The sequence below is a fragment of the Microcaecilia unicolor genome, chromosome 2, assembly GCF_901765095.1.
Source record: "Microcaecilia unicolor chromosome 2, aMicUni1.1, whole genome shotgun sequence".
In the NCBI taxonomy this organism is placed as follows: Eukaryota; Metazoa; Chordata; class Amphibia; order Gymnophiona; family Siphonopidae; genus Microcaecilia; species Microcaecilia unicolor.
Window position 1 is genome coordinate 631,297,754 of NC_044032.1, and position 12,675 is coordinate 631,310,428.

The following is a 12,675-nucleotide window of genomic DNA, read 5'->3' on the forward strand; positions in this document are numbered from 1 at the left end:
CCGGTGCAATGTGATCCTTTTCAACATGCAGCCTATCATGGGCCAAGAAGAGAAGACATACAGTAGAAGTGTCTCCAAACAGGGCATCGATACCCATCAAGCCCAGTTCTTTCCAATGGCTGAAGAACTTAAGCACTTTAGCATTCCTTTTCATCGCCATCTAGTCCAGAAGTGGAGAACCCCATCAGTCCTTTTTCAACTGAACCCCCTTGGCTGGATAGCTCCCATTTTCCCGAGTCCAAGGAATGCCTGTTGAAAAAGTCCGCCTCTACATCCAAGGATCCTGCGATGTGAGCTGTCAACAAACAGAGAAGATTTTTCTCTGCTCAATTCACGAAGGAGGCTGTCTCTACCACCATCGGATGACTGCAGGTCCCACCTTGCTTATAAGCCACTGCCATCGCATTGTCGGATAAAATTCGGACCAGGCTCCCAGCAGAAAAAGAGCAAAGTTGCATAAGGCATTCCATACTGCCCTGAGCTCCAAGCGATTTATCGACCACTGAGACCTCCTGTTCTGTCCAGGTGCCCTGTGCCAGATGAAACTTATAATGAGCTCCCCAACCCAATTTGCTGGCATCCATTGTCACCACCTCCTATTGTTTTTTTCGGAAAGGGTGCTCCAACGGTCAAATTCCTGGGTGATAACTACCAGCACATGCTCCATCTGGTAACCAGCATCCAAGCAAAATGAAGGCCATACTTCTGTGACAGCAGAGACCAGAGGATAAGAAGAGATTCCTTTTAACAGTCACATATGAGCTCTTGCCTATGGCACCACATCCATCGCTGCTATCACTAACCCAAGAACCTGGACATAGTCCCAAACCCTGGGCCTGCCTTAAAAAAAGACGAATCTGTTGAACCAGCTTCAACTTCCTGTGCTCTGTGAGGAAGATACTCTCCCATACTGTGTCGAATAGAATGCCCAGATATTCTAGCGTCTGTGATGTAGTTAGTCTGCTCATCTCAAAATTGATCGCCCAACCTAATGATTGCAGGAGGAGGACAATTTTGTCTGTTGCCACCATGCTGTCCAAATAGGACGACACATGAATGAGCCAGCTGTCAAGATAAGGGTGAACTCTAATTACCTGGCACCGAAGGATGTCACCACCATAACCTTGGTAAACATTCTTGGGAGCAATGGCAAAACCAAAGAGCAAATCCCTGAACTGGAAGAGACTGCCCAGAACCACAAAACATGGAAACATCTGATGCGGAGGCCATATGGCTATATGCAAGGACGCCTTCTTGAGATCAAGGTAGTGAGAAATTCTCCCTCTTTAACCAAGGCCATGACTTCTCTTAGTGCCTCCATGTGAAATTGGGCACTTGGAGGCAGCAGTTTAGATCTTTGAGATCTAAGACCGGATAAAAGGTACCTTCCTTCTTTGGGACAATGAAATAAAGTATCTACCTGGTCCCTGTCCGGCCTGGGGAGCCAGAAAAATGGTCTGGAGTGTCAACAAGGAATCTATGGTGGCCTGAACCTCAACTCCTTGGTTCCCTTTTGACAAGGAGACTGTAAGAGAGGAGTGACTGGGCAGGAGCTCAAATTTGTAACCTTCTGTAAGAATATCTAGAACCCACTGGTCTGACGTGATTTTGGCCCACTCCACTCCAAACCCCTGAAGACGTCCTCCCACCAGAGGAAGAAAAGAGTGGACTAGCCTCACATCATTGCCAAGTTTTGGATGCATTGGACACTCTAGGTGACTGAGAGGAGGACTTCCTGTTTGCAAGAAAGGAAGATAAGTATGCCTGAAAGCAGGAGTACTGTCTTCTGTCTTGAAATCAAGAGCCCCCTGAAGACAGACGACCAAAGGCTTTCAGTTTATCCTCTGGCAACTACTGTGGCTTAGTTTCCCCCAGTTCTTTAACCAAGTTACTGAGATCTTCTCCAAATAGCCACTTGTCTCAAAAGGGCAGTTTAACTAGACTTGATTTTGACGCTACATCTGCTGCCCAATGCCGCAACTAGAATTGCAGATGTGCTGTGTCAGCCAAAGACATACTGCGAACCATAGCATGTCATAAATAGCATCCACCATGTAGGCCAACCCTGCTTCCAGCTTTGCGTTATGGCATCCATCTTGTGTTACTGACTGCTGATGCCACTTCAGGCATGCTCTTGCCATGAATAAGCTGCACACTGTCGCCTGAAGGCCCAAAAAGGCCACTTCAAAGACTTGTTTCAGTGAGCCTTTTAGTGTCCTATCCTGTAGGTCTTTTAGGGAAATGCCCCCTTCCACTAACAAGGTGGTGACCTTAGTCACTGCCGTAACCAGGGAGTCCATCCTAGGAAGCTACAATTTATCTTTCTCCTCTGGAACTAAAGGGTAGCGGTGAGCCATAGCTCTTCCCACTCTTAGCCTCACATCCGGTGAGACCTGTTCTGCTGTAATCAGGTCCTGAATGTCTGGATGCATTGGAAAACACTTAGAAGAGAGGGAAGTAAATTCAAAAGGCACCAGAGATAGGGATCTGTAGACCTCCAGATATGACTATGCACTCAGGATTAGGCTGAAAAGTGTGTCCATCCACCTACTGGAGACAAAAAATACCAGGGAGCTGGACTGGATACCAAGAGAGATATCTCTCAGGTCGGTTTTCAGTTCTCTATCTCCACCTGTGGGTTAATGGACACAACTATCCCACAGGTTCTGGAATAGTGGGAAGCTAGAAAATGGAATTTAGTGTTTGCCATCTCTTCAGAGTAAGGAACAAAAATTACAAAATAAAAATGAAGAATGGTTTACCTTCTCTTTATCGATGTACAGTGACCTCAAAGTATTGAAAACAGGTGGGCAGCCTTTACTAAAGTTCATCCTTAGATACTTGTCCAGGCACTCCTTAAACTTTTCACCTGGAAAAAAAATGTAATTTTGTTCAAACATCTTCCTGAAGTGTTACCATTTAAGAGGCACACAAAGTATTAAAAGAAAAGTACACAAATTTTGCTTACCTGATAAAAAAGTTAATGGTAGCCTTCTTGACAACAGTCCCCTCGGATATCTAGTCCAACCATCTTCATAAATCTTTAGCCTTTCTTCCATGCTGGCTGCAAGAGCACAAGATCAACAGTAAACAAACCTAAAAGTTGTTAAACTATGTACCTTAACACTGTGTCCCAGACTCCCTGGATTCATGTCTCCTGTTTCTCAGCATGTACACTGATGAAAAAAAACAATGCATTTGGCCTTGAGGGAAGGAAGATGACTGGACTACTAGTTTAAAGTATTGACAATGAATTTGATTATGCTGCAACCAAAATTATAAAGTCACTCTTCCATGACTGCGTCAAATACAACTGGTTGGTGTTATGGCAAATTGCCAACTGCCCTAGCTGTGATGCCATTATTTGATCATGAAGGAGTGTTAACCTGCACAGAGTTGCAAGTGTGGCTCCGGCCACCTTGTTGAGCAGACTGAACCATGAAGGTCTTTCTGCCATCATATACTATGTTTCTATGTCACTGTGGCAGTGACCCCCTACTCATATGGCTGCTAGACTCATCATGTACTTTCATTCCACAAATTCAAACAATCTTTACAAACTGCTTCTTATCAAGTGTGGTAACCATACAATCTCTCTCCAGAAACAGGAAAGGCAAGTTTGAACACAGTGGTCCATGCTGTGATAACATCATGGCTAGACTGCATACTGGCCAAACCAAAAATTTGCACCAGCTTCAACTAAATCCAAACGCTGCATCATGACTGATAAGAGGGTTGCAAACAATGTGACCACATCACACCCTTCCTGCAAAAAACTGCCAAATTTAAAACTATCTTTGATTTTCATGGCCCACAGACAAACTGGAGCAATAACAGCGTAGAGACACACAGATGAAACAACGAGGCGGAGCCAGGATATGGAGGAAGCAACTTTATTCAAGGACCTGACATGGCCCGTGCTTCGGGAAATGTCTGCGTCAAGGGTCAGGATGTTGTTAGGACAATGAAAATCTTCCAGTATGGGTTCCACAAGCACAATGGTAAAAAGGTCAATACACTTTATAGAAGCACCTTTTTTCCAGAATAGAGACTGTTTAGCCCTTGGGACTTTCTTCCACCTCTTTCTCTTAGGCTCTACCTATTTCCTGTGGATGACTATAGTGAGCCTTCAGTGTGGATTCTCTTCCCTTCCAGGCTAATGGGGCTGCCTGCCACAGAGGCTGGGAGGGGAACTCTTGTCTCCAACCCTCTTACTAAGGTTTTTCATGCATACCAAATATATGAATGCTACATCATAACAGGCAAACATCACAAAACACGGGGAAAAGAATATATAAATAACCAGGAGAGGAAAGAAGAAAATGAGAACACACTCCTACTAAAGGATCTGTGTACTGCAAACAGGAAATGAGGGCGGGACCAGAGGCAGAGCTGAAACAGAAGCGAAGGCATTCTGAAGCGCCGTGCCTGCTCGACTTCACTGTTGCCAGTGGACCAGGAGATATGAAGTTTTATATTTAAATCTATTTATTGATGTAGTATATAAAACATGTATACATAATATCCAACAAATAACCTTCAACTACAACAGTCAGCTTGCAATCCGTCCACATACATCAAATCATTTTCTTCTTTTATCCCCGACCCCCCCTCCCCCCGCCCTCCCTTCCTTTTGGTTTATATATCAACATTTTATTGATCGTAATTATGTGCTTATTGCAGACAACAAACAAATCTATAATACAAGGTGTATATGTATAATTCCTTATACAGTGTAACTTATCTACCATCAAACTTTCTAGTTTCTCCCCCCACCCTCCCATCCTCCCTCTTACAACACATAACTTCTTGTGTATATCCGTTACCGTTACATATCACAGAAACCAGAACTACACCCTCAGCTTACAACAGAAATATATCATCTATAACTTCTCCCGTTATTGTAGTCACTAACCGTTGTATACCTTCCTCCTCAACTTGCTCCCCCCCCCCCCACCCCCCACCCCATCTGAGAGCCCAAAATTGCTGTTTTACTTATTTTGGCTTGCATCCCTCCTCATGTGACCCCTTGTGCCTCCTCTCTCCCATATATGCCTTTTAAGTTCCCCTCAGAGCTTGTTGAATATTAAGCTGCGAGCTTTTGGTGCCAGTGATTGTATATAAGGCTCCCAAACAGCTAGAAATGCCTTTCGCCTCTTGGGGGAAGACCCTACTCCCCTACGTTCCATCAGGAGGAGATCGTGGAGCTTGTTCCTCCAATGCCAAAAGTCTGGTGGAGACTCATTCGTCCAGACGCCCATTATGATCTTTTTCCCCACCAGGCTTGCCTTGCGAACGAGCTGCTGGGTCCCCTTACCATGAAGCCTGAATACCTCATATTTGTCCAGTAATATTCCCTGGGGCGAGAATGGGATCCGCATGCGCACCAGAGATTCAAGATATTGGAATATCTGCTTCCAGAAAGCTTGAGTCTTGTGGCACGTCCAGAGAGCGTGCCCCAACGTGCCTTCCCCCTGCCCGCATTTCTGACATAACGGGTCTGGGACCCCCCCAAACCTAAATAATTGGTTTTTGGTCATATATGCCCTGTACATGATTCTGTATTGGCATTCCCGTAAGCCCGCATTTACTGAGATCTGAGGGACACGAGCTATCAGTTTGCGAAAATCTAGTTTTAAGTGCGGTTGCCCCAGATCTCCTGCCCATCTTTGACAGACAGCAGACGTGTCTCTCTCTCCTTCCAGCTCCCCGAAAGCTCTTTGCAAACTTGAAACTGTCAGCCTGTCTCCTGTAATCTTTCCAAAGAAGGCCCTAAGCTTCCTGCCGTGACCACTCCCTAATTTACTGTGGTCCAAGGACCAAACATAGTGCGCTAGCTGATTGTATGCAAATATGTGGTTCATACTTATACCTACTCCCAAAGCACCCAAGGACAGGATCTTCCCTCCTGCGTCTAGCACATGCTCCAGTCTCGTGATCCCCAGCATCGCCCATCTATGAAATATTTTGTTCTCTGTACCGGGGCCGAATTGTGGGTTATCCTGCAACGGCAATAAATCCGAAATATCTGCCTCCAAGCCCCATTTCTTATTCAAATCTCTCCACACCTCCCTCAAAGGGCCCAGAAGTACACTGTGACGAATATAGGCCGGTACCATTTTCCCATCCCCATGCAATAGGTAGTGCGGGTGGAATGGTTTAAAGAAATCATACTCCATACTACGTGGTGTATAGTCTTGCCTACCTAGCAACCAGTCCCCCAAATGTCTCAACAGGCAGGCCTGATTGTATCTACGAATATTTGGAAGGCCCAAACCTCCCTCTTTCCAGGAACCCATGAGTAAATTCAGTGGCATTTTTGGTTTCGCATTCTTCCACACAAATCTCCTCAGGTGTCCGTGTATCTGTTTTAGATCTCTGCATCTAAGTCGCAAGGGGAGTACCTGGAGCGTGTATAGCCACCTCGGAAATTCCACCATGCGAAATAAATGTATCCGCCCGTGCAATGTTAGTGGTAGCGCCCCCCACCTAATTAGTCTACTTTTCATTTTATCTAGCAAGTTAGTGAAGTTTAGGTGGTATAACAGGGAGGTTTTCATAGCAATCTTAACTCCCAAGTATGGAATAAATTCCGAAGCCCACTTGAGTGGGAATCCGGCTCCCCATTCTGTCTTTACACTTTCATGAGCTGTGAGTGCCACCGATTTAGAGTAATTTATTTTAAACCCTGCAAAGTCACCGTACTCCTGAAACAGTTCCAATAGGGCACGTAGCGATCGACCGGGATGAGTAATATGTACCAATATGTCGTCCGCAAATGCAGACACTTTAAACATGGAAGATCCCCATCTTACCCCCTCCACCTCCGGGTGAGACACGATTTCCCTAATCAATGGGTCCAGGGCGAGCACAAACAGCAACGGGGACAGGGGGCACCCTTGTCGGGTGCCTCTTCTAATCTTAAACTGCGCCGACTGTTCCCCGTTAATCCACATGAATGCCTGTGGGTTTGAATAGAGTGCCCCCACTGCCATTCGAAAGTGACCTTCCACCCCTACTTTTTCCATTAGTGTAAACACAAAATTCCATACGACACGATCAAAGGCCTTCTCTGCATCAAAGCTGACCAGCATAGAAGGCCTTTTTTGCCTTTCCATAATCTCTAGGGATGCCAAGAGTGCCCGGACATTGCTCCCAACCGATCTTCCTTTTACAAATCCCACCTGCGGGGCTGCGATCAAGTCTGGCAGAACCCTTGCCAGACGATTAGCCAGGATTTTTGCGTAAATTTTTACATCACAGTTTAATAGGGAGATGGGCCTGTATGACCCTACCTCTGTGCTGTCCTTCCCTGGCTTTGGTAGCACTATCACTTTTGCTACATTCAATGCTTCAGACATTACCCCAGTGGTTGCCATCTCATTATAGAGTTTTAACAATGGTGGTGTCACCTGTTCCTGGACTAACTTGTAGTAGGCTATAGTGTACCCATCTGGCCCTGGTGCTTTTTGAATTTTGCTCTGCTGGAGTGCCAGCATCAGTTCGCCTTCCATTATGGGGCCGTTTAGGTACTCTTTCTGAGACTCTGATATCTGTGGCAGGGCTTGATTGCTTAAATAAAGCGTGCTATCTTGCATAATCTCTGTGGGCTCCCTATATAATTTTTCATAATACCTCTTGAAACAATTTGCAATGTCTTTTGATTCCCTGAGAGGTCGGCCATCCTCGTCCTTGACTTCCAAAATACCCTGACACCCCCGTTTTCCCCGTATCAGTCTCCCTAATAATGCCCCAGCTTTATTGCCATGAATGAAATATTGGTATTGGTAATATTTGTGTGATTTTACCGCCCTCTGGTGCAGTAATTCATTCAGCGCTTTTTGGGATGCTAGTAGTGCTCCCTTCTCCTCCGATGACATGCGTGCCCCACACCTAACCCTCTGGTAACGAACTTCTTTCTCCAGTCTGATGATCTCCTTATCTCTCATTTTCTTAGCTCTGGCCCTATATGCAATGATTTCCCCCCGTATCACCGCCTTAGATGTTTCCCAATACAAACTGGGCTGGCACTGATGTTGTTTATTGTATTCCGCATATTCCATCCATTTTTCATGTAGATATGCCTTAAAGTGTGGGTCCCAAAATAACTCAAAAGGGAATCTCCAACTGCCCCCTCCCTCCCTCTTCCCTGGTCTCTCCAGCAGTATCCAAATGATAGAGTGGTCTGATACTTCACTCGGCCCTATTTCTGCTGTTGTTACCTTTGGGAATAGGTTCCTAGAGATAAAGAAATAATCTATCCGTGACTGTGTGAGGTGCGCCCTGGACAGATGTGTGTAGTCCCTCATACTTGGGTGTAACACTCTCCACACGTCTATCAAGTCCAATGTGGAGCAGAGGAAGGGCAGACCCCCCACCCCCTGTACCCTACTATTTGCTGTGGGACCCGTCTTATCCATCTGTGCGTCATATACTAAATTGAAGTCCCCTCCCAAAATCACATTGCTCCCCTGATAGGGACCCAGCAGCTCTATAAGGGTTTGATGGAACTTACGGTCATACACATTCGGTGCATACACATTGCATAAAATATACCTGAAGCTCCCTAATTCCACTTCTACCAGGACATATCTCCCCTCTGAACCTTGTTTAACCCGCTTAATCTGAGTTTGCCTTTACGTATCAAGATCACTACTCCCCCTTTCTTGCCTGCCGCCGGGGAGCCCACCACATGTTCTACCCATCCCTTCTGAAATTTATTATGTTCCTGCGAGGTCAGGTGCGTCTCCTGCAAAAACGCAAGGTCTGCTTTATGTCGCTTAAGTGCTTGTAAGACCTTCGTGCGTTTAATGGGAGAGGATATCCCCCCCACATTCCAAGACACTAATTTAAGTGGTCTCATTTTCCTGCAGGAATGACTTAAATTTTGTTCTTTTAACTTTCATTCTGGGGACACCCCCCCCAGCCCCTGGGAGTGGCCCTCTCTCGCCCCCTTGTTTCAGGCACCTTGCTCTATATCTCGTGTTCCACTTTGCTCTGAGGAGGAACGCATTGCAATAAAGTGTGAATACCATCCAGTATATAAGATATATAGGCTCACTCTCAGATTTCCCATCCCTCGTCCCCTCCCCCTTCCCATCCCACCCAGTCCCTCCCCCCCCCCCCCATCTCCCCCCCTTCCCAAAAACTGAAATTGAGTCCTCACTCGAGAACTGGTCACGTCTAAGCCCCTCCCCTCACCCTGCGACATCATAGAACATTATAACATTTAATACCCCACTTTCTCTCTTCATGGGTAAATAGTCTATGTTTCTTCGTCCTGCTCACCTCCCGGCTGCAGCAGTCAGCCTCTTCAATTTTACTGTCCAGTGCTGCATTGTACAATACCTCTCAGCAATTTTCCCCTTGAGTTGCATGCTCTTCTCTCCCGGTGCCTTCCATTCTCTTCACAAATTGTTTCGCTTCCGCCGGGGATGTAAAGAAGTGGGGTTTGCCTTCAAACTGTATGCGCAATTTTGCTGGAAAAAGCAATGCAAAACTTTCTTTCTTCTCATAAAGTTGCTTGCAGACTTCTGTGAATTGTCTGCGCTGTGCCGCCACCGCAGCTGAAAAGTCCTGAAAGCACAGCACTGTTGATTCTTCATATTGAATTTTACCTCTCTGTCGCCATGTATGTAGTATTTCCTGCTTGTGGGTATAATTTAGGACCCTACAGATCACTACTCTCGGTCTGTCCTTCCCTTGTCTGGGCGGCCCGATTCGATGTGCTCGTTCTATCTTCAAACCGCTCTCCGTCTGTTTCATGCCCAACACCTGGGGCAGCCACTTCTCCAAGAACTGCCGAAGGTCCACCTCCCTGATGGACTCCGGCAGCCCCACTAGTCTTAGATTGTTACGACGGGAGCGGTTTTCCAAGTCCTCAATTTTAGCCTCTAGGTTCTCCATTTTCTTTAACATTTCCTTCTGCTGATTTTCCCGCTGTATACCTTGGTCTTCCACGTCAGATAAGCGTTGCTGGAAGCTGGATAACTCCGTTTTCAGTCCTTCCAATTTACCATCTAGTTTTTCAATTTGGTCTGAAATCCGCTGCAGCTTTTTTTCTACTGAGATTTCTAGTAGGCTGGAAACTTCTCCCGCGATCTCAGCTGCCCAAAGCGAACTCGGCGTTTCACCCGAGGAGCCTGCGTCGGCCATCTTGCCTTCCCCCACGCGGCTCCTCGTGCCTTCTTTGCGGCTCGTTTTTGTGGTCATTCCGACCCGGTTTTCGCGGCGCTTTTTACTGGGTTTTGCTCTTGCGAGTTTACCGCTTCTTTCCTGCCGTTTCTCAGGGTTTCCCCCCGATTTGGATGCCGCTATGGGTAGATGTTGTTCGAGGGGCCGCGGAGCTGTTACGTGCGGCGTCCTCCCCCTAGCCTAGCATCACGTGACCCGATATGAAGTTTTAAATAACAGACAGGACTTACGAAGGGGAAGGGCAGACGCACATGTCCTGCTTCCAGTCGGGCGCACAGAGATGGAGGGAGGCGCGGGACGGTGGAACTCAGAGGAGAGACAGCCGGCACTTACAAAGGGGAGGGGCAGCCGCACACGTCCTGCTTCAACTCGGAGGGCACAGAGAGAGAGGGAAGGAGGCGCGGGGGTGTGGAACTTGGATGACAGGGGGGTGCATGGAACTCGGAGGGCAGGGGAGGAGGAGGGGAGGAGAGGAGGGAGGAGAGGGAGGGAGGGGGTCCTAGAACTCGAAGGGGAGGTGGGGGTCCTGGAACTCGAAGGGGAGTTGGGGGTCCTGGAAAGCGGAGGACAGGGAGAGAGGAAGGTAGGGGCCATGGAACTCGGAGGGGAAGGGGCCTGGAACTCCGAAGAGAGAGAGGGACGGACATGCAGGGTGTGTAACTCCAAAGACAGAGACCGAGCGAGGGAGAGTTGGAACTCCAAGGAGAGGGGAGCATGGAACTCAGAGGACAGGAAGGGGGGCCTGGAATTCACACAACAGGGAGGGAGGCAGGAGGCCAAGCTGCAACTGCGAGGAAAACCTTGATAGCCCATTTTATTTCTATCATAAATGGGCCTTTTTTACTAGTGTCTTCATAAAGGAGGCTAATAAATCCCAAAAAATAAATGCATAAATAAAACACTTGAAGGCACCTGCTCCTCCACTTCTTGATCTACATGAGGTCTTATGTCCCTTAGGAAATCATTCTGGTAAAGAGGACCATGGTGAAGCCAGGCAAGAAAGTAGGCAAAAACATCCCTGAACAACTATGTGAACAAAAGGCAAACCCAATTGTTACCTGGTTTAAGTGCTTTTTCTAAGCCTTTGTAATAGGCCCAATTTTCAGGACTCCTCTCTTGTAACCCTCTGTAAACATCAGTTGCCTCCTCCAGTCTGCCCAATCGTAAAAATAACTCCCCTGTTTTTAATGAAAAAAAAAAACCAGTTATTTAAAAAAAATCACCAATGCAGTGTAATCCAATGACTAGGCCAGTAGATTGGGGCTCAGATCATCTATCAAAGATCCTCATGTGTCAAGACTTCACATAATTCTGTCATTCACTGTCCCTCTGGGCAAACCATTTAATATCATAGTCTTTCTTCATCCAAACGAACAGCAGGGAGCAAAGGTGCTTAGCTGTGTAATAGATTCCAAGAGGGAAAATATATAAAAAACAGATCGTTGAAAGACCAAAATATATTTTATTGATGAAAATCAATTAAAATATGTATACAATAGCCCAACACAGACCGTGTTTCGCCCAACTGGGCTGCTTCAGGGGCTACACAATAATCCTTCACTATTGAAATATAATGATGATGACAAGGAAAACGCCTGTAAATGAATATACAGGAGATCTCCTGTATATTCAGTTACAGTCGTTTTCCTTGTCATCATCATTACATTTCAATAGTGAAGGATTATTGTGTAGCCCCTGAAGCAGCCCAGTTGGGCGAAACACGGCCTGTGTCGGGCTAGTGTATACATATTTTAATTGGTTTTCATCAATAAAATATATTTTGGTCTTTCAACGATCTGCTTTGTATATATTTTCCATCTTGGAGCTTGCAGACCGTCTGCCCTTGTGTTTTCATAGATTCCAAGAGGACAGCAGGATTATCAGTCCTCACACATAAAGTGACATCACCCAGTGGAGCTTAGCACAGAGAAAAGTAAACAAAGCGCTAAGGGGCTGTTTTACCAAGCTGCGGTAAAAGGGGCCCTGTGCCTGTGGCAGCACGTTTTTGCCACAAAGGGTAAAAAAGGTAGAAATGGCCATGTGATAAGTTCGCACTTGCTGCATGGACATTTCGTGGGAGGAGCACTTACCACCACCCACTGAGGTGGCGGTAAGGGCTCCCACGCTAACCTGGCAGTAACCCCGACAGTAAAAATACATAAGTAAATTTCTGTGGCACCAGAAATGGTACGCGCTGGGGCAGAATTGCCATATGCCAACTCTTTAGTAAATGGGCCCCTAAGAGCTTAGTAGAGTGGTCCACTGCACGTGTAGGATTTCTTGCGCTAGTCACATAGGGCCACCGCAATTCTGTATAAAGCTATTGTTATGTGCAAAGGTTTAGGTATCCCCAGTCAAACTTCATGCTTCAATGAATCTCTAACTGAACAGAAGCACTTACAGCCTCTCCATGGCATAAAGTTAAAACATCGTTCTGCAATTTTGGACTGGATTTGAATTTAGATCACACCTTTATCAGAA

At 46.4% G+C, this 12,675-nt stretch overlaps 1 protein-coding gene across 1 annotated transcript in view; it reads right to left on the reverse strand.

Annotated features, from left to right (window-relative positions):
• The window catches only part of NAA15 (N(alpha)-acetyltransferase 15, NatA auxiliary subunit), a 227,765-nt gene that overhangs the window by 88,730 nt on the left and 126,360 nt on the right, over positions 1-12,675 (reverse strand). The window contains exons 7-9 of the mRNA XM_030191710.1: positions 11,253-11,372; positions 2,969-3,064; positions 2,763-2,869 (exon numbers count right to left, since the gene is read on the reverse strand). Of these exons, the coding sequence (XP_030047570.1) occupies positions 2,763-2,869; positions 2,969-3,064; positions 11,253-11,372 (323 nt within the window). The remainder of the gene's footprint in view (positions 1-2,762; positions 2,870-2,968; positions 3,065-11,252; positions 11,373-12,675) is intronic.